General features: G+C 41.8%; 1 protein-coding gene across 5 annotated transcripts in view; it reads left to right on the forward strand.

Moving 5' to 3' along the window:
• GRID1 (glutamate ionotropic receptor delta type subunit 1) overlaps positions 1-25,199 on the forward strand; it is a 671,373-nt gene that overhangs the window by 467,415 nt on the left and 178,759 nt on the right. For all 5 annotated transcript variants that reach the window (XM_060286217.1, XM_060286219.1, XM_030862796.2 and 2 more), the window contains exons 7-8: positions 1,412-1,573; positions 3,093-3,212. In XM_060286217.1, coding sequence (XP_060142200.1) covers positions 1,412-1,573; positions 3,093-3,212 — 282 coding nt within the window. The remainder of the gene's footprint in view (positions 1-1,411; positions 1,574-3,092; positions 3,213-25,199) is intronic.

Consider the following 25,199-nt stretch of genomic DNA (forward strand, 5'->3'; position numbering starts at 1 on the left):
TTTTCTGAAATATTTTTAGCAGACACCTTGCTGCTGAGGTGTGCAGAGAATCATCCCCTTGACCCACTTTGGCTAATGGTTGTTTGTGCAACAGTTACCCGTGAGGGGTCACAGACCTGACCGAGGGTGGGTGTTACGTCCCCCCGCCACTTCATGCTCCGTGACAACCCCTTGGAGGAGCGGGGTAGGGTGCAGTGGTGGTAACCTCGGGAAGCTGGGCTGTCCTCCTCCCCACCAAGGGCTCTTGTGACCGCTGGAGTCCAGGCTCACGCCCATCCGGGTCTTAATCACGGTCATGAGGGTGGCCCAGACCTGTCCCACCCCTGCATCTCACCACTGTGATGCCGCTCTTCTCACTGTTACTACGAACTTTCCCTTACTACCGTGCTCTCAGGAGTTCTGAGAGGGACTATGTCTCCTCTAAGATCCAGCTCTACTGTGGACAGCTAAGCAAAGGAGTAATTCTCAGAGGCTCATGGTTGCAAATTCCAAAGGCGTCCCCTAGCCAGCAGTGATGTCACTGTAGCGCAGGCCCCGTGGCCTCCAGAATCTCACACAAGCTGCCAGTATCACTCAGGCCACCATCTACCCTAGGCCTGTCCAGGGACCAGAGTGATCTTTCTAAGGCACAGGTCTGATTGCAGGCACAGATCCTAAAGCCACCTATGTTGTTCCTCTTTAGCATGGCCCACATGGTTCATGATCCCTGCCTCCGTACTGTCCCCTTGATGCAGACATCTTGAACTGTTTTCAGTCCCTCTAACCCAGGGGTGAGCCCGCTGTGGCCCACTTTCTGTTTTCTAAATGAACTTTTCTTAGCACATCCTCTGTGTCTGTACCATCTGGAACAGCTTTCCTGCTAGAACAGCGTGGTTGAGCAGTTGCAAAAGAGACCGATAAGGCCCACAGAGTCTAAAATCTGTACTATCTCGTCCTTTGCCGAAAATGCTGGTGGAACCTGCTCTACCTGGCCCGGCTTCTTTGCACCTTCATGCCTCTTCAAATGTGGTGCCTTCCCTACAATGCTGCCCACCCTTTATCCTAATCCTTCTAGACTGAGCTTTGTGCCCATCCTTCCCTCCATCCTTTGTTACCTGAGTGTGATGCCCCCTCCAGTCTTACATAGAGCTGTGTCCAAGCCTCAGTCATGGCTCTGATCGCACTGGTTCTGTTGATGTACAGATCCACCTCCCACTCTAGTTCCTGAAGCGGGGCCAGGTCTGATTCTACTCAGGACTCCGGCACCTGGCTGGGTGCTTGGATGACCAACTGGAAGCCGAAAGATCATGGCCTAGGTATCGGGCCCCACTTCTCAGTGTTAGCATCGTGGGTCACTCTAGTCCTCTACTGGTTTCTCCCTGTCCCTGGAAATGCACCAATGGAAAGGGTTTCACCATCTTTGTCTTTGCAGATCTCTAACCTCTACCTATACGACAGTGTCCTGATGTTGGCCAACGCCTTCCACAGGAAGCTGGAGGATCGGAAGTGGCACAGCATGGCAAGCCTCAACTGCATCCGCAAGTCCACCAAGCCATGGAATGGAGGGAGGTCCATGCTGGACACGATCAAAAAGGTGTGTGCAAGGGGCACCCTCCAGGCCAAGGCCAAAGACAAGCCCCTTCTCACACCCCCCCGCTCTTCCCGCTCCAGGAGGCTGAGCTCTTTCTGTGGTCACCCAGCCAGGCCCCTCCCAGGCCTCTCCACTTGCCACTCTTCCTGTCCCGGCATTTGAGGGCTGGTGAGCTGGGGTTCATGGATACGTGTTGTTATTATCTTCATTTCATACAAGGAGATTAGTATCAGAGAGGTTATGTAACATGCCCAGGATCACAAGTAAGTAAAAAATGGAGGCAACCAGCTTGCTCATGCCTGCCAGATACCCCACTCCGCAGGCTGCCCCTGCCCCCAGGAGAGTTTGTCTCAGTTGGCAGTGCACGTACTACTCAGCAGGACCTCACGTTGTGTGTGTGTGCATGTGTGTGTGCATCCCTGTGCATACGTCGGCATGCCTACGACTTGGTGGATTTCGTGTCACACCTTAGCATGTAGGACATCACGTGTCCTATATGCTTAGGTGTGACAGTAAATCCATCAAAAGACTGGATCTGAAGTGAACTGGGTAATCCACAGAAGTGTTAGCGTGAATTGGCTTTGAGAGGCTTCAAAAAGACATTTAGGGAAATCTATAGTGCCGGGAGTCTTCGTCACAGTAAATTCTGCATGGTTTCCATAGCAGTGAATGGAGTCTGATGTTGGTTTGAATCTGCTGCAGCCCAAGCCCGAGCGGGGGCCTCTTTGGGGCCAGCTCATTCTCTGGGACTCTCCCCACTTACAGTCTGTGGGAGCTCAAAGCTGGCTGTGATCCCCCACCCCAGGCTTGAAGAAAGAAAAGGGCTCAGCACAGGTTCACTCAGCCCCTCTACCACCTGCTACTCCAGAGGCCGCAGAGCAACCAGAGAGAGGCGCAGGGCTGGTACGCCCCTACACCCGGTGTGTGCCAGACACCACGCTTTGTACCCATTTTCTCCTTCGGCCCTTGCAGGCTCTGTGATGTGGGTCTAATGAACTCCAGGCCGAAGCTGGGAGATGGGAGATGACTTGCCCAAGGTGGCAAAGCCAGACTTGAGCTGGGTTTTAGCCTCCAATGCTCACGCTCGCTGCCCCGCCACTTCCCGCCACCTGTGTGAGATGGCTCTCGCTGACCTTGGCCTTCCGTCTTGGCTCAGGCTAAGGTGAGCCCCTAGAGCAGGTTGCAGTGAAAGACTGTAAGCTCCAGGAGGGTGGGGACAAAAGCCGCCCCTCTCTAATCTCAGGGCTGGCACGGTGTGTGGCATAAAGCAGATGCTCTGATCATATCAACGGCATGAATGATGGGGACAAGCCTAGGAACTTCCCTTGTGAGCAAGGGCCTGGGAAGTGTTGAGCCTGCTCCGAGGCCCCAGGGCCGCCAGCACCTCTTGCCTTATTATAGTGCATCCATTGTTTCTCAGACGTTGGCGACCACTTCCTTTCTCTTCCTTCCCTTTGGGGTTCCATCCCCTACCCGTCCACTTTTGCCCTACCCTCTCATGGTTTTTCCTTCTCTCTCGCAGGGCCACATCACTGGTCTCACAGGGGTGATGGAGTTTCGGGAAGACAGCTCGAACCCCTACGTGCAGTTTGAAATCCTGGGCACGACCTACAGCGAGACCTTTGGCAAAGACATGCGGAAGGTAAGCCTCGGGGCGCTCACCTCCTGCTTTTCCTACTGCCGTGCGTTGGGCCTGTGTTCCAAGCAGATGTTAACCGGCACGAAAGTCCCCTCTCCAGTCTTTCTCTGCAGATGCTGCTGTTGATGCTGGTGTTCGTGGGACATGGTGGGGAGGAGGCTCCAAGGGGTTTCGGACAGAAAGTGCCACTGATTCAGCTCTGAGTACAGCAGGGGCGTCTGGTGCCCGTGGGTCCTGCTGCTTGGGCCTGGAGGACCAGCCTGTGGTCCTGGACAAGGCCAGCAAAAGGGGTGATGTGTTTTCCTGGAGTCGCTGGAATCAGCCCAATGCTGGGGACAGGTGTGACTGTTACTAAGGCAGGAGGCAGAGGTTACGGGCAGAGAATGTCCCCGATCCAAGGGTGAGGCAAAGCCATGGCCAGAAAATGAGCTCCATGGAGCGTGAGAGGCAGGCAGTGCAGGCGTCCGCTGGAGACACAAGTGAGAGACAGGTGAGCCGCAGAGTTCAGGGTGGGCTTCGACTTGCTTTTATCTGTTGCTGATGCAAGTGGCAGGCCTGGGGACTCTTTTCAGTGATACTTTGTCTCTTCCTCCCCCACCCCATGGTGGGGGGCGTTCAGAGTTGAGGTCTGGCGAGGTGGCCTGTACCCAGAGTTGGGACTCCCCAAATTGAAGGGGAGGCCTGTGAACTCAAGAGTCGAATAAGGTGTTAGGGCCAAGAGGTCAGTGTGGCAAGCAAGGGGATGGAACAGTTATCCAGCAAGCGACCTCAGATGCGGTGCTTATGAGCCGGTGTGGAGCCAATAGCGGGGGTGCAGGTAAGGGCAGTTGCTGGCTCTCCAGGGATGCTCTCCCACAAGTGGCCTGCACAGGAAGACCACGTGCTTGTTGGAGCCAGAGATGGGAGCACCCATGATGTAAAGGGGTCACAGGGCTCCGTGTAATCAGGAAAGCACTAAAGCATGAGCTGGTTGGCATAGACTCAGGCAGAGGCTCCTGCAGTCTCTCTCTCTCTCTCTCTCTCTCTCTCTCTCTCTCTCTCACACACACACACACACACACACACACACACACACACACACACACACACTTCTATACATCTGAGGGGGAGACATCTCTACTAATGATAGTGCCCTGGAGATGAAGCGCATGGTGAGTTCTCAGCAGGTGGGATAAGCCTCTAATAGAGAGCCCTCTAGCCTGGCCTCTAGCATTGGCTGGGGGCGGCAGAGGGGCAGGAAGGGGTTGCATGATGTTGGGGTACTGAGAATCTGGATGAAGGCATTCTCTGGCTGTGCTCCTTGAGGACCAGATGGAAGGATGCATGTGTGAAGTCGTGGAGGGTGTGAGAGCTGGAAAGCACGGGGGGAGCTCTCATCAGTTAGAACATGGGGAGGAGGCCTGGCTTGCTAGGGAGAGGCTGGGTTGGCTGGGGGGTCCATTTGTGATGTGGGAATGGTGGACTTTCAGCCCGTTCCGTGACAGAAAGTATAGTCATGAGTTGGTCAGATAATAAGAAGTTCAATAATTGGTTGTGAGGCAATGGTGACACCCAAGCTTTGATGACATTTGGGAGCTCGGAAGATTGATTGTGGCATCAGAAAGGGGGTTAGTGACTATGGTGTGAAACCTTGGGAAGCCAGGTTGTGGCCTGCAACGTCAGGGGTGTCAGAGATGACCTGTGATGTCTGTTAGGGATGCCCAAAGCTGTGAGGTTTGGTGGGTGGGAGCCTGGGGATGGGTGGTCAGCGTTGGTCTGGGTCATTCATGGCCACAGTAGAAACTCGCTTATGTTGGGACTCCCACCTGGCAAGGGGAAACCAGGACCAGGGAGCCCTTTCAGTCAATCTGGTATGAAAGGAGCTGCCTGCCTCAGTGACCATTCATATTTGCCACAGTACTTGTCTTCATCCCCAAGTCTTCCTCTGAGATCCTAGAAAATCAGACCCTGCCTGCTGGCTCCTTTGCTACCCCCCTCCACTTTCTTTTAGCTCAGCTCTAACCCCAAGGTCTCCCCACTGGGTGGGAATGTTGGCTGTAGGGCTCCCCGCCTCGTCTTAGGCAGCCGACTGGGGTCATGCTGGCCACTCCAGGTGCCTGAGAGAGGGGAGGTACTGTGTCCTCCACTTCCCATTTCAGGTGTCTGGGCCTTCCGTGTTGCCATGGCAACGCTCCTTCAATACCCTGAAGCCAATGGGAGCTTGAATCTCTCGGTATAAGGAGCTGCTGAGCAGGAGGTCTGAATGTGATTGAGTTGGAAGGGAAGCTGATTTTCAAGTGGGCTTTATTTTTAAATGTAATCTTTTGTCATTTTAAAATCTGCCCTTAATAACTGCATATCCCAGTTGTTATCTGTCTGCCTGGCAGCTTATCTCTGTTAAGGAGAGGTTATCTGGAAAGCAGGGAATGGGATTTACCATAGCAAATGTTTGCTATTCAGGCCCAGGGTGCCTTAAAGCAAGGCCTGTGGGGGTTCAGGATGAAGCAAGGAGAGCGCATTGGGACAGAGTGGCACGGGTCTAGGGGAGCATTTAAAGGCAGAGCCGAGCTGTGGTTCCTGGTGGAAGATGGGGATGGGAGGGGTAGGGCTGGGAAATTGGGGCAACCTAAAAATAAAGTTGAGGGTGGGCAGCGGATGTGATGGTAGGGTTAGGGTTCAGAGACACACAAAAGGCAGTGCAAAGATCAGTCATCCTTAGGAGGCAAGGGCAGCTCTGAGGAGGGCCCCTCAGCTGCATCTCTCTGTGGCTAGAGGAGCCAACTGCACTGACGGTAGGGTCCTCTCATGGTGGAGCAGTGTCAGGGGGTCCCTGAAAAGATGACAGGTATCAATATAGGAATATATCCTCTATCTATCTGTACTGGAAAACAACAACAGTAAACGAACACGGACACAAAAACAAAAACCAAGTAGTTTCTTTAAGATTTAAACCTAGAGGAATTGTTTAAATTAGGGAGCAAATGGATGTTTTCTTAAAGTGAATACCCTGGAGGGAACTCTCAGGGAGGGTGAGTCACCCAGACAGTTTAGGTTAAGTGGCATCAAGAGGCTGTAGATTACTCAGCCCCTCCGGAGGATGGAAGGAGTGGGTGAGCGCCTTTCACTGCAGGGTGCTGGACAAATACTTACTAAATTATCTCATCCAGGAAGCCCATTCTTGTTGAGGGAGTGTGGGATGGCAAAATCAAAGGTCCATGTCACCCTCTTGCTGTGTAACTCCAGGCAAAATATTAATCGTCTTTGTGTTCCGCTTGGAGCTCCCTGGCATGGGTGATTACCAAGCACCCCTCCAGGGGCAGGCTTTGCTGGAAAGTCTTGTCCGACTCCCACAGGACTTGCCTTAATGTTTGTTCCTGTTGGAGCCCTACACTTTTCTCTTTGGCTTTCTCTTTGTTCGGACGGAAGTCTCCAAAGGAGGGTCCCATGGGTTCGTCCTTGCAAACGTCCTCAGCTCATGACATGAGCTGGGATGGGATTGGTGGAGACCACCTGTAGGAAAGTGTCCAAAGGTGGGGGCAGGGAACATTGTTTAAAGCACAGGACAAGAGGGAGCCGAGGAGGGACCACTGAGCACCTGCTGTGGACAAGGATGCATCACAGTACGTTGTCTCCCTGACTTGGGGGCCTTTGTGATGCTCCTAGCTCTGCTCTCCTGAGCTTTTGCAGCCACTTCCTTTTTGTGAATTTTCATGTTCTCAGATGGAAGGTGCAAACAGTAGGAACCTCGTGGTCACCCAGAGTCATGACCCTCATGCAGCACTTGGCAGCGAGCGCTCTCCCGTGTGGCCTGGGCCATCAGCTTCGGGCGGCTGGAGCTATACACCTTCTCTGAGTTATCTACCCCAGATCCCACAAGAGCAGAGAGGCACAGGGAGGCTTAGAGCATGGCTTTCTGCCTGCAGGTGCCCTGGATAGGCAGCTCCTCTCCACACCCCTGTGCCAAAGCCTGAGGCCAGAGACAGGAGCAGGGCTCTGCATGGTGGGCAGTGCCCATCCCCCCTTCCATGCCTGGGGGCAGATTCCACTCCTTGTAAGACCAAGGGCTGAGAGGGAGCTGGGGGCTTCACCTCTGATGAGATTTTGTTTTCAGGACTGTTTTGATATGATGAATGGAAGAAGGAAAACATGGTTATAGTCTTCTCCACAAGCATGACTTGCCTGGAATGTAACGTGAGCCACAGCCCAGCAGAAACATTCTTCCATGACATGATTGCTGAGAATGTCTGCCCTTCTCTGTCCTAAAGATTTCCATTGTGGGGGAATCATTCCTTTCCACTAACGAGGTTCCCTGGTACAGTGAAACTCTGGGAAAATTGCCAGATGCCTGAAGGCCCTTTGAACCTCATTTCCCATGGGCACCATCCACCTAATTCACTAGCTCAGTGGAGGTTAGCCTGTCTCCTTGGGCAGAAGGGTGGGGAAGTGGGCGGGAAGCATCTGGAAAGCCCGTGAAGCTGCTTTATGCGTTGACATTCCTGGACAAAGGACACCCTGGTGTGATGAGAGAGAGAAAGGGACTATTTGATGCTCCTTTCCATAGAGTAGAATTGAGTTAGGACCAAGAGACTAAGAAAGGATTTAGCCCAGTGGTTTTCCAGCTTTTCTCTAGTCCTAGAAAATCTGTTGCAGCAGTACCTTACTGCAACCCAAATATATTAAACCGTCATGGAAGCGGACATGCCGTGGTTACGATGGTGGGGAATTGGGGCAGGGGGTCTCGAGCTTCACCCAATCGGTCTCCCTGGTCCCCAGCCTCTCCATGGTGTTCTGTGCAGCTCCAGTTGGGAAACTGAGGCCCAGAGCCTGGAGAGACTCCGTTAGGGGGTACCAACAAGCAGGTGGCTGCGCTGGGGCTGGAAGCCAGGTTTCCTGGGGTGGGTATGGGGGTATGTGTGGCAAAGGGCCTGGAACATCATTTCTGAATTTAGGATGATGCGGTTCTGTGACTCCCTCACTCCCCTCAGCCTGTTTTCCGCTGCTGCCCACCTCACTCCCCCGGCCAGCGTTAGGGCCCCACAGTCCCTTCCCCTTGCTCTAGAGGCTGCTAACATGAAGTTCCACCAGTGCCATTGGCTTAGCCTCCCTGTTCCAGCAGTCACCCAGGGAGATGGGAGGCCTTCCTTCTCCTTTACTAGTTTAAGACGTTTCTTCTGTCTTCTCTGTCAATTTTGATTCTTCATAAAAGCTGGCTTTGGACAGGAATCAAATGGCTCTCTTGATGTCGTGGCCCCGGCAGGGCCTTGTGGCTGCTCTGAAAATAATTCACAGAGTAATAATTGCTCATCGTGGAGTGATTGTCATGCTATAGGACCCCAGCCCTCCCCGGGCTTGGAAATACATCATTAACATTCTTACCCAGGTCTGCTGCACTGTGTTACAAATTGTCCCACAGTCTCAGGGTCCAGGAGCTCTAAGCAGTGAGGCCAGGAGGAAAGGGTATCAGCCAGTGGACAAGAGAGCTCTGTAATGAAGCAGGAGCTGCCTCTTAGAGCCCAGGTGGGATCCTTTACCTGGTGGCTCCCGCCGCAGTGCCAGGAGCCTCGCAGTGGGTTCAGTAATGGGGAGGGGCGGTGGGCAGTGAGCGGTGGTGGGGCTGGGAGGAGGCAGCCTGAGAATTGTGCAGTGTCTCTATTAAGCTGCTCTGACAGAGACTCCGGCCATGCACAGGGAGTCACAGAAGAGAAATAAACTTCAGTCTCTTCATGGATTAGCATTCCTGCAGCGTATTTCCCAAGTAAAATGTCAACCCTTCCAAACCCTTGTGCAGAACCGCTTTGGATAGAACTGAGACCCCAAACAAACACTGCTGCTTCATCTGAGTAAAGGGATAAGGAAAAGATACGATTAAATATTTCATTTTAAGTGACATCTCTTCGTTTTGAAGATAGCATTGATACATGCTCATTTAGGGTAGAATATTTAGAAAATACAGATAAATGAAAAGAAGAATATAAAAGTCAGCTATAATCTCTGAACCAAGAAGTAGATACTGTTAGCATTTCTGGTGCATTTTACTTATTGTTATTTTTTTCTTCTTCCCATCACCCTGCACATAGAGATAGTAATATGTATGCATATCAAGTTGCTATTTACTGTACATGAATTTTATATCCTGACTTCTCCACTTAATTCTGTCTTGGGAGTATTTTCTCACTTCTTTAACTATTCTTTACAACTATTTTTAATGGAAACACATTACTCAACTTATAGGGAGCCATCGTTAATTTTATCTTTCCATATGATGTATCTTTAGGCATTTTCACTGTATTATTATAGAATAGTATTGTGACAGATATCCAAAATACATATACTTTTATTACATCTATATTTCTTTAACTTTTTTTAGTAAGTGGAATTACAAAGCCACCGATAATAATTTTAGGTTCTTGATGTACTTGATACATACATATTTTCAAATTGATTATAGAAAGATTTAATAATTTACACATCCATCAGTAATATGTGGAAGTCTCTGTTATATCCTATACTCAAAAATTGAGTGATATATTAAACATTTTTGCTAATTTGGTAACAGTATGAAAAAATGCTACTAAATTTGCATTTTGGGGAGATTGTACATTTAAAAATGTGATCATTGGTTATCTATATTTCACATTTTGTAAATTATACCTCAGGTCCTTTGCTTTTTTATATCAGGAATGAAATTTTTCTTGTCAACTCATATAACCTGTCTTTTGGAAGGGAATTGATAGTTATTTGTGTCAAATATGTTGTTCCCATATATCCTTTGCTTGCTTGCCTATTTATTTATTTATTTATGGCTGTGTTGGGTCTTCGTTGCTGCACACAGGCTTTCTCTAGTTGCAGCGAGCGAGGGTGCCCAACTCTTTGTTGCGGTGCACGGGCTTCTCATTGCAGTGGCTTCTCTTGTAGCAGAGCACAGGCTGTAGGTGCGCAGGCCTCAGTAGTTGTGGCTCGTGGGCTCTACAGCGTAGGCTCAGTAGTTTTGGTGCACAGGCTTTGTTGCTCTGCGGCATGTGGGATCTTCCCGGACCAGGGCTCGAACCCGTGTCCCCTGCGTTGGCAGGCGGATTCTTAACCACTGCACCACCAGGGAAGTCCCTATCCTTTGCTTTTGAATTAAGAAAATATTTTCACATAGAGACATTTAAAAATGTATGTGTTTATATTTTTTTGGAAAGACATACCCAGTTTGCAAAGTAGATACTCTTCATCCATACTTTCTTCTAGTATTTTTATGGTTTGATTTTATTTCAGTGAAATCTGCCATCTACTTGGGATTAGATTTGGGGTAAATTGTGAGGTTATGGCCTATCTTTTACATTTTTCAGTACTGGCTCCTTCTGTCATTTATCCAGTAATCCTTCCTTTGCCCCATGGACTTGAATGTCATATTTATCATATGTTCTACTAAATTTTATGTATTTCCTCAGTGATTTTTTAAAAATTCTAAGACTCTTTTCTCTCTTTTATTCCTCTGCTTAAATATAATTCATCTTTGTATATTATTAGAATGTGCTTGTCTGCAAGTAACAATGCTCACTTTGAGTGGCTTAAGGAATAAGGAAGACTTATTATCTCACATGAAAAGAGGCCTGGAGCTAGGGTGGCTCCAGGGTTGGCCACTTCAGACAATCAGTGCCCAGACCAAAGGCTCTGGTCTTTTTCATCTTTCTTCTTGGCTCTCCACAGGGCGGAGTCTGAGCTCTCCTCATAGTTTTAGGATGGCTGTGGCAGTTCCAACTGCCATACCCAGAAGGACAGCAGCACAGGGAAGAAGAGGGTATTCTTTTCTGTGTTTCCTTTTTATAGGTGGGGAGAACTTTCCCAGGAGTTGGCCCTGGCTTTCTGTCTTTATATAATGGTTGTTTTGCTTTTTTGTTATTGCAGTTGAAGTTTTCCATCTAGATGCATATGTGACTGTGACCAATAGTTTCTTTCTCGGGTGCTTGTGTCCAACTTGTATTAGGGTTTACTCCCTTCATGATGTCGATGAGGAACTGCTCATTCTTTTACCCTTGTATGTACAGAGTGAAAGTTGGAAAAAAATTCAACTGTAAAATTATCTGGGCTAGATGTTGGTCTTGGAGCTATTACTTCGATATCTTGAAAAATTTCTTTTCTGGTTCCTACATTTCCTCGAGTCATTTTTAGTAACCTGCTGTACAGAAAATCTTAGGAAACACTGGCATTTTCAAATGTTTCATTAAAGCTCGATATAGTATTTGCAAATAATTTAAAAATATCTGCCTGTTGAAATATCTTTCTCTTCATTGATACTATTGTGTTTTTGTGTTGTCTTCCTTTATTTCTTGATTAGACTTGACCGAAGTTTTTTAAGTTGATTTCTTCAAAGAACCAGTTCTGATTTATTTAATCAATTTTGTTGCATTTTATGTTACTCTAATTAATTTGTTTGTTTTTCCTTCGTCTCCCTGCTGCTAGTATTCGTTTCATCGTTAATTTTTAAACTTAATGATATGAAGTGTTAGATATTTTTTTTTATTCTTTCCAGTTTTGGAATGTTCTTATTTTATTCTCAATACAGTTGTGGCTGAATCCTAGTGGTTTTTCTAACGTAAACTGAAGTGTAACACTCATATAGAAAAGTGCCTAAATCATGAGTAAATCACAGTGAATTTTCTGAACACACCCATGCAATCAACACCTACAACAAGAAACAGAACATCACCAGTGTCCCCAGAGGGCTCCCTCATGCCCCCTTCTGGTCATTACACTCCTGAGCGGAAACACTACTGACGTCTAACGCACTTATTCTGACCTCTTTTGTAACGGCCTTCTTTTGCTTAACATCAGGTTTGTGAGATTTACTATTATTATCATCGTATATAGTTTTAGTTCATTCATTTTATTGTGTTTTAAAATATAGGTTTTATTATTCAGGTATGGTGAGGCCAACAGGTCAGGAGATCCCTGCTATTGAAAAGATAGTTTGTTACAATTCCTAAGAGAAGGGGGCACACCACACCATACAGGGCCACATGGGGACGCACCAGCCTCAGTCAGGAGGCAGAAGCAGTAGGGTAAAATGTGAACAAGAGCCTTTATTGTGGTTTGTAGGAAGGAATGGGCAGAAAAGATAGACTTGGCTATTTTTGGCCCTTTGCATTTTCTTATAAATTTAGGATTTCGACTGAAATTGCATGGACTCTAGATCAATTTAGGGAGAATTAACATCTTACTAATATGCTAATCCAACTCATGAACATAGTATCCCCTGAATTTACTTAGGTCTTTAATTTCTCTCAAGAGAGCTTTGCAACTTTCACTGTAGAGATTATGAATAATCTTTGTTTGATTTTTGCCCCCAGATATTGACATTTATGATAATATATATAGTATATATTAAATTTATTTTTCTACTTGTTCATTGTGTGTATATAGAAATATAGTTGGTTTGTATATGAAACTTGTTTCTAGTGAACTCTAGTTATTGATTTATTCTAATAGTTTGCCTGAAGATTCTTGAAGATTTTCTATACACACAATCATATCATCTATGAAAAATGAGAGTTCTTTTTCTTCTTAAATTTTTATGCCCTTTATTCCTTTCTCTTTACTGATTGCACTACTTAGGGTCATTAATTTAAGTTGTATAGATGTAATGATAGTGGGTATCCTTATCTTGTTCTTAATCTCAGGATAACTTTTTATAATGCACCATTTTTTAAAAAGATATTTATTTTATTTATTTATTTGGCTGTGTCGGGTCTTAGTTGCTGCACGCGTGTTCTTCGTTGCGGCTTCTCTCTAGTAGTGGTGCGTGGGCTCCAGAGCACTTGGGCTTAGTAGCCCCGCTGCATGTGGTATCTTAGTTCCCCGACCAGGGATTGAACCCGCGTCTCCTGCATTGGAAGGTGGGTTCTTTTTTTTTTTTTTAATTAATTAATTTTTATTTTTGGCTGCACTGGGTCTTCGTTGCTGCACGTGGGCTTTCTTTAGTTGTGGCGAGCAGGGGCTACTCTTCATTGTGGTGCGTGGGCTTCTCATTGCAGTGGCTTCTTGTTGTGGAACATGGGTTCTAGGCGCAGGGACTTCAGTAATTGTGGCACGTGGGCTCAATAGTTGTGGCTCGCGGGCTCTAGAGCGCAGGCACAGTAGTTGTGGTGCACAGGCTTAGTTGCTTCGCAGCATGTGGGATCTTCCTGGAACAGGGCACGAACCCATGTCCCCTGCATTGGCAGGTGGATTCTTAACCACTGCGCCACCAGGGAAGTCCCAGGAAGGCAGATTCTTAACCACTGGACTACCAGGGAAGTCCCAATGTGCTTGGTAAGTGTTCTTTTTTCAGACTGAGAAAATTCCCTTGAACTTCTAGTTTGCTAACAACTTTGTCAAAAGGGGTATTAGTGAAAGGTATTTTTACATTTAGTCAAAGACTCTTTTACATCTATTGAGGTAATTATATAACTTATATTTTCACTTTTTACTCTTAATGCAGTAAATTGCATTGATTTATTTTTTTCCTTTTTGATGCTACCTTATTAATTCTCTTTTTTACATTAATACTATACCTTGCTGTTTTGAATATTATTATTTTACAATATGCTCCAGTATTTGGAAAGCTTGGTACCTCCTAATTTCTCTTCCTTTTCGTAATATTCTTTTTTTAAGTTAAACTTTTATTTTGAGATTAATGTAGATCCACATTCAGTTGTAATAAATAATACAGAGAGATCCCAAGATCCAATATACCCTTTATTGTTTCTTCCAGTGGTAGACATTGATCCAGTGCCTGAATCTGACTCACTTTCAGATTTCCTCAGTTTCATTTGTGTGTGTGGGGTGTGTGTGTGTGTGTGTGTGTGTGTGTGTGTGTGTGTGTGTGTGTGTGGTTGCTCTGGGTATTACAATATACATATGCGACTTATCAGTCAACATTTTACCACTTTGAGTGACATACGGAAATCTTACTTCCATTTGGGTCTCTTTACTTTCTTCACTTTTAAATTTCATTGTCTTGAGTATCAGTGTTATAATTTCTGTTTCAATCATCAAATATGATATATAAAAAACTCACGAGGAGGTCAATCTATTGTATATTCTCATATTTCTACTCTTTCTGTTGTTCTTTATTATTTCTGATGCTCCAAGAATCCTTTTACCATTTCTTTTCTGTTTAATAAACTTCCTTTAGCCAATATTTAAGGATCAGTCTGTTAGCCACAAATTCTTTTCATTTTCCTTCCTCTGGTAATGCCTTTATTTCTTTTTCATTCCTGAAAGATAGTTTTGCCAGATACAGAATTTGTGGTTGAGAATTCTCCTTTCAGCACTGGAAACGTGTTGTGCCATTTCTCCTGCCCTCCATGGTTTCAGATTAGGAATCTGCTGTCATTTAATTTGGTTTTCTTCTGGCTAGTTTCTCTCTGTGTGCTTTCAAGATTTTTTTTCCTGTGTTTGTTTTTCAGAAGTTGTATTATGATGTATTGTGTTATGGATTTCTTTGAATTTACCCTGTTTGGGCTTCCTAGATTCTTGCATCTCAAAGCTTAAGTCTTTCACTGAATTTGATAAATTGCCGGCCATTATTTATCTGAATACTCCTTCATCCCCACACTCTTTCTCCTCTCTTTCTGGTATTCCAATGAAATTAATGTTAGATATTTTATTATTATTCCACAGGGCCCTGAGGCCCTATTCATTTTTTTTTCAGTCTCATGTTATGTAAATTTTATTGTTCTGCTAGCCAGTTTACTGATTCTATCCTCTGTCCTTTAAACTCTAAAATAATCCCATCCAGTGAGTTTTTTATTTTTGTTAATTTGCAGTTCCATAATTTCCATTTAGTTCTATTTTATACTTTCTCTTTGCTGAGATTTTCTATTTTTTCATTTGTTTCAAGAGAATTTGTAATTGCTTGTTGAAGCATTTTTATAATGAAATTAAAATCCTTATCAGATAATTCTAACATCTGATTGTCTTGTCTTTGCATCCGTTGATTGTCTTTTCTTTTTTTTAAATCCGAGTTGTGATTTTCCTGGTTCTTGATATGATGCGTAATTTTTTTTTAATAAATTTATTTATTTTGGCCTTTCTCACCTTCTGAGATGGCCCACACTCTGTCTGTGGAGTGTGTTTCTCTATAAATAAATCCACTTGTTACCTATCACTTTGTCTCTCACTGAATTCCTTCTGCAATGAGACATCAAGAAGCTGAGCTTCATTAAGTCCTGAAACCAGGTGCTGACCCTTTATTCCCAACTTACAGCTACATCAACTCCCGCTCATCGTCAACACCACTGGGGACATCTTCTGAGACGTTTCTTTGTGAGAACTTTTTGGGCACTAACACCTGTTTGGGAGACTACCTTGGAACGGATAGCATCTAAAATCATACTGAAACCCCCACCAGGTGGGAGAAGTTAATTGTATGCTGCCCACAAGCACGTAGACCGGAGAACGGTTGGAACCAGAAGGCTGATGATGCTAACTCCTGCTTACCTCCCCACCAACCAGTTAGAAGAACGTCCACCAGCTGATCATGCCCTTCTCTTTGAACCATTACTATAAAACTCCTCACTACCCCCTCCAGGTTGGGACACACAGTTTTGAGGGCATGGGCCCGCTGTGGCCCCCTTTGCCTGGCAAAGCAATAAAGCTATTCTTTTCTACTTCACCCCCCAAAAAAGTTTTTTTTTAAATTTTATTTATTTATTTTTGGCTGTGTTGGGTCTTCGTTGCTGTGCTCAGGCTTTCTCTAGCTGCGGAGAGCGGGGGCTACTCTTTGTTGCGGTGCGCGGCCTTATTGTTGCAGTGGCTTCTGTTGTTGTGGAGCACAGGCTCTAGGGTGCATGGGCTTCAGTAGTTGCAGCACGCAGGCTCAGTAGTTGTGGCTTGCAGGCTCTAGAGCGCAGGCTCAGTAGTTGTGGCGCACGGGCTTAGTTGCTCCGCAGCATGTGGGATCTTCCTGGACCAGGGCTTGAACCCATGTCCCTTGCAGTGGCAAGGAGATTCTTAACCACTGTGCCTCCAGGGAAGCCTGAGTAATTATTATGGTATACTGAACCTCATGGTAATTATCTTAGGAAACTGTGTTCTATTTAATTCTTTTGTTTTAGTAGGGATTTATCCTGTTTAGTTTAAGCATACATGTCTGGCCTATTTTTGTCTGCTGTGCTTACAATGACTACTTAATTTTAAGAGCTGGTGCTATTTTGTGCTGCTGACTTGGTCTGCTTGGTTTACCTGGTGCCATTGGGCTCCTATAGCTCCCTCTTCCTGCTTCCTGAGGAAGGTGAAGGGGTTTCTCCAGGATGGACCCCACCTGGTACCTCTGGTTGAAGGAAGAGAATCTCTGGCCTGTGAAGATGAGGAGCACTTCCCAGGCTGGGCACCTGAGGCCAGACCACCCTGCCTGTGGGGAATGGAGAGCACTTCCCTGGCTGAGGCCAGGTTGTGGCAGGATGCACCTTGCTAAGGCCACCTGGTGGCTCTCGGTGGTGGAGGGCATTCTCAGGCCTATGGGGAAAAAGAGGCTTCATGTACTGAGCACTTGCCATGGTGGAATCTCCCTTGTCGGTCCTGCCCAGCTGCCTCAGTGTCTCTTGGTAGGGGAACAGAGTCTTGTGCCCACAGCAGCAAAAGGAATGCCTGGGCTATATGCGTGTGGTGAGACCCCCTTCCTAGTGCTGCCCAGCTGCCTGGTGTCTTTTGGTGGATCAGGCCAGTGCTCAGGCTGGTGCAAAAGGAGAGTAGTTTCTAGACCGGGCCATTTGTTGCCAGACAGGTTCCTGATGGATCTCCCTTTCCAGTGTTCTTGGGCTGCGCTGGCTGGGCAAGAATGAGCCTACATGGGCCACCTTCTGTTGCTAGATTGTAGTTCCCAGTTCAAGGCTTTGCTTTCTTCTGTTGGTTGGGGACCATAGGGCACTCTGTCACTCTGCTGTTCCTACAGTCTTGGGTTCTTTGACCAGTTTGCCCCCTTTCCATCTTTCAAAGTTCTCCTTTGGTTGCCTCTTGCATTATTTCCAGGGTGTATAGTTGTACTTAACAGGGAGGAGGAGGGAGAAATGAGTCTGCACTATCTTGTTCAGAAACTTGCACTTTGATTGATTTTTGAAAGTTAAGCAATTTTTCATTGCTCAGATAAGCCCTGCTAGGTCATAATTCCTTATCCTTTTTGTATATCACCACATTTAATCTGCTAATATTTTGTTGATAATTTCTTTAAGTTCATGGAGAGTTTGTAATTATCCTGTGTGATAATGTCCTTGTTAGGTTTTAGTATCAAGATTATCAAGGGCTGAGGTTCTTAAAATGAGATAGAAAGTGTTTGCCTTGTTTCTGTCTCTGGAAGAACTTGTGACATGGGTGTAACTTCATTCTTAAATGTTTGGGAGATTACACTATTGAAGCAAACTCATGTTGACCACACATACACATGCAATGAGTATATTTAGATTTTATATTGTTTCTTGAGTCAGTTTTGTTAAGTTGTGATTTTTAAGGAATCTCTCCACTTACATTGTGTGAGATATGTTGAAGGGTCTGCCTTGTATTATCTTCCTCTGATGATTGTAATTTTTCCCTCACTCTTAAAATAGAATTCTTACTCTTAGGACACAGCTTCCTGGGGTCTCAGTTGAAAGTGATTGATATTCATCAAGATGTTTACAGTTTGCTGAGCCTAAAGTTTAACATAGCTCAAGCATCCTGAGACTCTGAAATACCTGCTTATTTCTCCATCCTCCTAGCAGGTCGATCATATCCTCGTAGATTCTTTGCGGGCTGGATACATATCCTAGGAGACATTCAAGAAGATGCATGCAATTCTTGCAGAGATATTTTGTACTCTTTCACTGCAGCTCTTCCTCTCTCAGCATGCTTCATAAATTGGTCTCACCTTGGTACCACAAACTGTTGCCTCCACCTACTGAGACTGCTAATCCGTGCTTTTGTTTGATATATATGCAAAATGGATTGAAAAATATCTTTAGGTAAGAAGATCTAGTGTGACTATTGGGTTCTTCTCATGTTTTTTTCATTATCTCAAATGTAGTCATGTACCGGCTGATATATAAAGGCCTGAAAACAGTTATTCTATACATTTTAATAGGTTTTATAGTTATTTATCATGGTAGGTTCCCTTATTTTTATGATTCTATCACATATTTATTTACATGCCACACTCTTCCTGTTCGAAGCATTGTTTAGTTTAAATGGTTTTGAACTTTAAATAAGGATACCATGTTGTAAATATTCTCCTGGGACTAAATTTTAAATTCAACATTATGTTAATAATGTTTATTCTGTGTAACAAAGTTGTTTAATTTTCATGGGTGTATAATATTTTATTTTCTGAGTATATGATTTATCTATTTCCCTGGACTTGGACACGATTTATTTACAGGTTTTTATTATTATTATTATAAACATTACTGTCATTAACACTATTTGACTTATACATATGCTCATGTACAAGAGTTTCTCTTGACTATGTACAGAGATAGAATTGCTGGGTTGTGAATAATCAACTTAAAAATCAACATATAGTATCATTTTGTTTTCCAGAGTGGTTATATTAACTCATGCCCCCAGTGATGTGTGTGATATTCCACTGATCCATGTCTTCCTTACCCCTTACTATAATTTGGACTTCTTATCTTTGCCAGTCAAGAAAACGATCTTGATTTGCATATCCTTGATCACTGTGAAGACTGAGTTTTCTTCACATGTTAATTTAGCCTACATTTTTCCTGATAATGTTTATTTCTTTTGCCCATTTTTTGCTCTCTTTATCGCTGATTATTGAATAATTTCTCTCTTTCTCATTGATTAATAAGAGTTCTTCATGTGTTCCTGGAGGTTATAACTTTTTGGTTTCAAGTCATGCAGTTATCTTCATGATTTGTATCATGTTTTATTCCTCCATCTCTTTAAGGTGTCTTTCAAATAATACTGAATTCTAATAAAGCAAGATTTATCTCTCTTTACTTTTAAAATGAGTACTTTTTGTGTCAATCCAAGGTAAAAATATTTTCTTTTATTTTCTAGCAAAAGCTCTAAAAAAAAAACTTTGCTGAGATATAATTTACAAGGAATAGAGTGCACCGTTTAACAGCACAATTGGATGAGTAATGTTAAATGTGTTCAGATAATCACCAGTCTGTTCAGGGGATAGAATATTTCCATGACTCCTCAAAATTTGCCCATGCCCCTTGGAATTCAGTGCCCCCCTCCACTGTACACAAATGATGACCTGATATCTGTCACTATAGATTAGTTTTATCTATTCTGGCACATTAAAATTCATAGTCATCTTGTATATCAACTTTCTTTTACTTAGCCTAATGTTTTTGAGTTTTTCTATGTTGTTTTGTGTATGAGTGGTTTGTTTCTTTTTATTAATGAATTGTATTTTATTTATTATATGAATATAAGCACAATTTTGTGGACATTTAGGTTCTTTCCAGTTTTGGATCATGAATACTAAAAACATTCATATACCATTCCTTACGTGATATGGACTTATGCTTTCATTTCTCGAGTAAATTTCTAAGGGCTTGGCGAGTGTGTGTCTAGCTTTACAAGAAATTGACAAAGTGTTCTCCAAATCATCTGCACCATTTTGCAATACCACCAGCAATGTATGAAAGTTCTAGTTGCCCCACATTCTTGCCAACACTTGTTGTGTGTATTAAATTTTTGTCATCCTAGTGGGTGCATAGTGGTATCTCTTTGGGTTTTCAAATTTCTCTTCTATAATGACTAGTGAATGACGTTGAGTACCATTTTGTATGTGTATCTGCAAGTCCTAGTATGTTCTTTTCTGAAATGTCTATTCCAATCTTTTTCCCATTTAAAACATAGGGTTGCGCTTTTTCTTTTATTGAGTTGTATGATTTCTTTAATATTCTAGATATCAATTATTTGTTGGATATATTATTATTAATATTTTCTCCCAGTCCATGGTTTGCCTGTTTATTTCCTTAATGGTATCTTTCAAAGGTTTTAAGCATTTAATGTTTATGACATCCAATTTATCAAAAATTATTTTATGGTCAGTGCCTTTTGTTTCCTATATATAAAAAAAATCTCTGCCTACCACAAAGTTACAAATACTGTCTCCCATGTTTCCTTCTAGAAGTTTTGTAGTTTTAGGTTTTAGTTTTCAGGATCCATTTTGAATTATTATTTTGCATATGGTTTGAGGTAGGCATCAAGGTTATTATTTATTTACATGATATCTAATTGTTGAAATACCCGCCCTAATGAATTACTTTGGGATTTTTTTGTTGAAAATCAATTGAGAATGTGTACATGGATCTATTTTCTGGGCTCTGTTTCATTTTTTATACATCTATTTTTATGCTAATACAAATCTTTATTACTGAAACTTTATAGTAAATCTTGAAATCAGGTAATATAAATTCTCCACCTTTGTTTTTCTTGGTGAAAATTATTTTGTCTATTTTAGATCTTTTAAATTTTTAGAATCATATAATTTCTTTCAAATCAGATTGTCAATTTCACAAAATACTTGCTGGGATATTTTTGAGGATTGTTAATTTTTTGACCAATATGGGGTTTATTAGACAATATGTTGGTCAATGACCGATCCCTGTACCAATACTGAACTATTATAATAATAATATAATACATTATAATATAATTATATATAATAATAAATATATGAAATATACTATCTGTTAAGTTGGGTCCCCTCTCCCAATTCTTCTTCAGAAATGGCTTAACTATTCTTAGTTCTTTATTCTTCCAAGTTCCTTGGGAAATATTGCTAATATTTTGATTAGCATTTCTTTGCTTATATAGATCAGTTTGGGAAAATTGATATCTTTACCATATTTTGTCTGTCTTTCCTTGTTCTTGAGTTAACTGTTACTTTTTTTAGTTCTTAAATGACTTTCAGTAATTGTTATAATTTTCTCAATATGGATCTTTCACATATTTTGTTAGATTTATCTGCTATGTTGTTGTAAACGTTCTTTAAAGATATTTTTTAAAATTATTTGGTGTATATACAATTGACTTTATGTTAAATAGATTTTTTAATAACTCATTTGGCTAAATTCATCTCTTATAGCTAAAGATTTTTCTCAAGATCATTTTTGTTTGTTTTATGTACACATAGATATGTAATCTAAAAATAATGACTCATTTTCTCCTTTAAAATCTTTAGGTCTCTTTTTACCTTTCTCTTATTGTATACACGAGAACCTCTAGTATCGTGTTGAATAGATTTGGTAATGATGACCATCCTTTTATCTTTCTGATTTTAAAGTAATTGCTTTACTATTTCCCCATTTAGGATTATGTCAGTTAAATGTACTTTGTAGTTACCTTTCATCAGATTAAAGAACTTTCCTCCTATTCTTATTGTATCATGATTTTCATCATGAATAGATATTGAGTATTAGGAAAAGCTTTTTCTGCCTCTGTGAGGTGAAGATGGGTTTTCTTTGTTAATGTATTTAATCTCATTTATATGCTTTTGTATTTAGTTGTTCAGCATTTGTGTTAGGTATTTTTGTCTGAATATTTTGCATCTATATTTATGAATGAAATGGTCCAGTAAAATTTCCTGCTTGTACTATTTTTGTTTCTTTTGGGATCAAAATTAGAGTGGGTCATGAGTTGAGTTAGGGACTGCTCCTTCTTCTTATAATTTCTGAAAGGACATTTCTTTATAAATTTACTAGAACTTGCTTGTAAATCTGTCAAGAACTTATTTGTAGAAAAATTTAACTACTGTTTTATTTCTTTTTATTTTTAAAAATTAAAAAATAATTTTACTTTTTATTGGAGCAGAGTTGATTAACAATGTTGTGTTACTTTCAGGTGTACAGCATAGTGATTCAGTTATACATGTATCTATTCTTTTTCAAATTCTTTTCCCATTTAGGTTATTACAGAATATTGAGCAGAGTTCCCTGTGCTATACAGTAGGTCCTTGTTGGTTATCTATTTTAAATATAGTAGTGTGTATGAACTTACGGTAACCAGAGGGGAAGAGTGTGGGGGAGGGATAGATTGGGAGTTTGGGATTGACATGTGTACAAACTACTGCTTTAAAATTTCTTTAAAAGCTATAGGAATTTTTGTGTTTTATTTCTTCTTAAGCCATTTGTATATTAGTTTTAACCAATATGTTTTTTAACTTTTAAAAGTTACTAGCATAAAGGAATTACTAATATTCTCTTATTTTTTAATGTCTGCTATATTGGTAATTATGTCACTTTTTCATTCATAGTATTTGTTTGTACCTTCTCTCTCTCTTTCTTTTTCTGGAAAACTCAATAATCCCAGAAGCCTATTTTGTTATTCTTTCTTTAAAAAAATTCACTTTTATCTCTGTTTGATTCTTTCTGTTTTAAGAAAGCGAAGAAGCCCAGACTTTGTAACCAGATCCTGGCTGCAGCAGTTGCTGGCCATGTGATCTTGTGTAAATCATTTAAACTCTTTGTCTTTTGGTTTGCACCTTTGCCTATATGGTATGGTTGTTATGATGACTAGATGAGTTACTAATTATAAAACACTTAAAGCAGTGCCTGGCGAATAGTTACATATAAATAATTTTTTTTTTTTTTTTTTTTTGGTGGTACGCGGGCCTCTCACCGTTGTGGCCTCTCCCGTTGCGGAGCACAGGCTCCCGACGCGCAGGCTCAGCGGCCATGGCTCACGGGCCTAGCCACTCCACGGCATGTGGGATCTTCCCAGACCGGGGCACGAACCCATGTCCCCTGCATCGGCAGGCGGACTCTCAACCACTGCGCCACCAGGGAAGCCCTATAAATAATTTTTTAGTTAATAAATATTTGGTTCACTTCTGTTCTTATCTTTATTATTTCCTTTCTTATATGTTTTTGGAATTATTATTATCCTCTTCCTAAACTTTTAGGTCTTGCTGCTCTTCTAATATAAGGATTAGAAGATATAAGTATTCCACAAATTACCACTTTTGCCACATTCTATAAACTTTGCTATGTGGTGGTTGTATTATTAATTAATTAATTTAGTTCTAGGTGGTTTTGAACTATCCACTATGAATTTTTCTATGATCTCTGAGTTATTTAGAATTAATTCATTTTTCTTTCATATACAGGAATCCCTTATTTATCTTTTTGTTATTAACCTCTTAACTTTTGGTCAAGAACATAGTTTATCCATCTTTAGTATGTAACCAGTTGTCCAGTGCATAATTATATGTTCATTAAATCGTGTTGTTCACATCTTCTGTATCTTTGGCGACTGTGTGCTTGACCAATGATTAAGAAAGCTGCTCAGATATAATTACTACATTGCGAGAGTTTTACATTTCTCTTTGCAATTCTTTATGTTTGCTTTATACATAGTGAGGCTGATCATTACATACATATATGTTTAGACATATAATAACCTTTTGATTCAACTCTTTGACATTCTTAGTGACTGTCTATATTCTTTATACTTTTTGCCTTAATGTTTACCTTATCTTGTCGCTATTGTTTTTAAAAATTTTTATTAACATAATTTCACACATTTTTTCTCACCCTTTTACTTTTAACCTCTCTGTGTCCTCAGAGCACAATTTGTAAATAACACACAGCAGTTTTTCCCCAAATCATTGATTTTAAACTGGGAATACTATTTACAGTTATAAGAAATTTGAATTTTTCTATGATTTGAAGATTTGATTTAAATTATCCAACTTTTTCTTCATTTTAAAAAGTTTTTTTTTTCCTTTTTCAAATGATAAGAAATGTAGCTGCTCTGTACTATTAACATCTACCATCACCCACATCATCTTGCTATTTCTAGACTTTTCATTTTGGTTAGTTATGGATCTACTTTGTCTTCTCTTTCTGGGGATGCTTTTAGTGTTTTAAAGACAAAAGGAAACTTTACAGGTAATTTTTTTCACCCCTACTTCATGAATCTCCAACATCTGCTAGATATGTTCCTTTTTTTATTTGAGTACTTTCTCATGAAGTCTTTTTAAAATGGGACTTTGTATGACAAGCCGAATGAGTCCTTGTATGTCTGACAGTTATTTTATGACATTGGAAAGGCAATTTGGCTGGATATAAAATTCCAGGTCTAATGTACCTTTGTTTCAAACACCTTAAAAAAATATTACTCCACTGTCTCGTGAATCCGGTGTTGCTATTAAGACGTCTGATGTCAAATGATTGTGATGGGTTATTGGCTCTTTCTCTCAGGAAATAGTTTGAATTTTTTCTTTGTTTAGGATATTTTACAATTTCATTATAATATCAATTCTTACATTTTCTTATTTCCCTGTGTTTCATCCTGTGGCACTTTCAATCCAAGTTCATTCATCTTCTTGAAGTCTTGGAAAATTTATCTATAGAGTTACCTCATTTATTTTCTCCTCTGCCATGCCTCACCCACAGACTGCTTTTTGTCTCCTTCTTCCTTCATAATCCTCCTCTGCTTTTCTATGGTACCCAGTGTGGTCCAGGGATGTTTCTACTACTATCCAATACCTTGCATTCTTGTGTTCCAAACAAGGGAACTTAGTATTGCTTCTTGATATTCTATCTGCTTTTGAGAGGAAAGTGACAGGTTGGCATTTAATTATCAGAAATCCAAAAATCAGAGTTAACACATATAAACTATGTGCTTAAATTATTTCAGTGTTCAGCATCATTGCCTTTGTAGCATGATTTGACTATCTTGGTTTCTGAACTCTGTTATTTCTTTCAGGTGGCTGGATTTTATATTCATGCTATTTTTCCAATCTGCTGGATTATATATTTATGCAGTTATTCCAAGTATGTCACTTTTTATTAATTTCTGGACCTTTATATCCAGCAATGCCATTCTTAACCTGGAATCCACTTTTCTTGTGTTATTACATAAGCTGGAGACATTTATTCCTTTTTCTCTGTTTTTAGTGTAAGAAAGGAAAAATCCGAAATAATCTGATTTTAGTCAACATTACTTTTTTTCTGTAAGAATTTGTTGTAATATGTACTCTTTGTTCAATTAAAATATCTATTTAACCAGAAAATGTTTAGATTT

Source organism: Globicephala melas, chromosome 16 (genome assembly GCF_963455315.2).
Source record: "Globicephala melas chromosome 16, mGloMel1.2, whole genome shotgun sequence".
Classification (NCBI taxonomy): Eukaryota; Metazoa; Chordata; class Mammalia; order Artiodactyla; family Delphinidae; genus Globicephala; species Globicephala melas.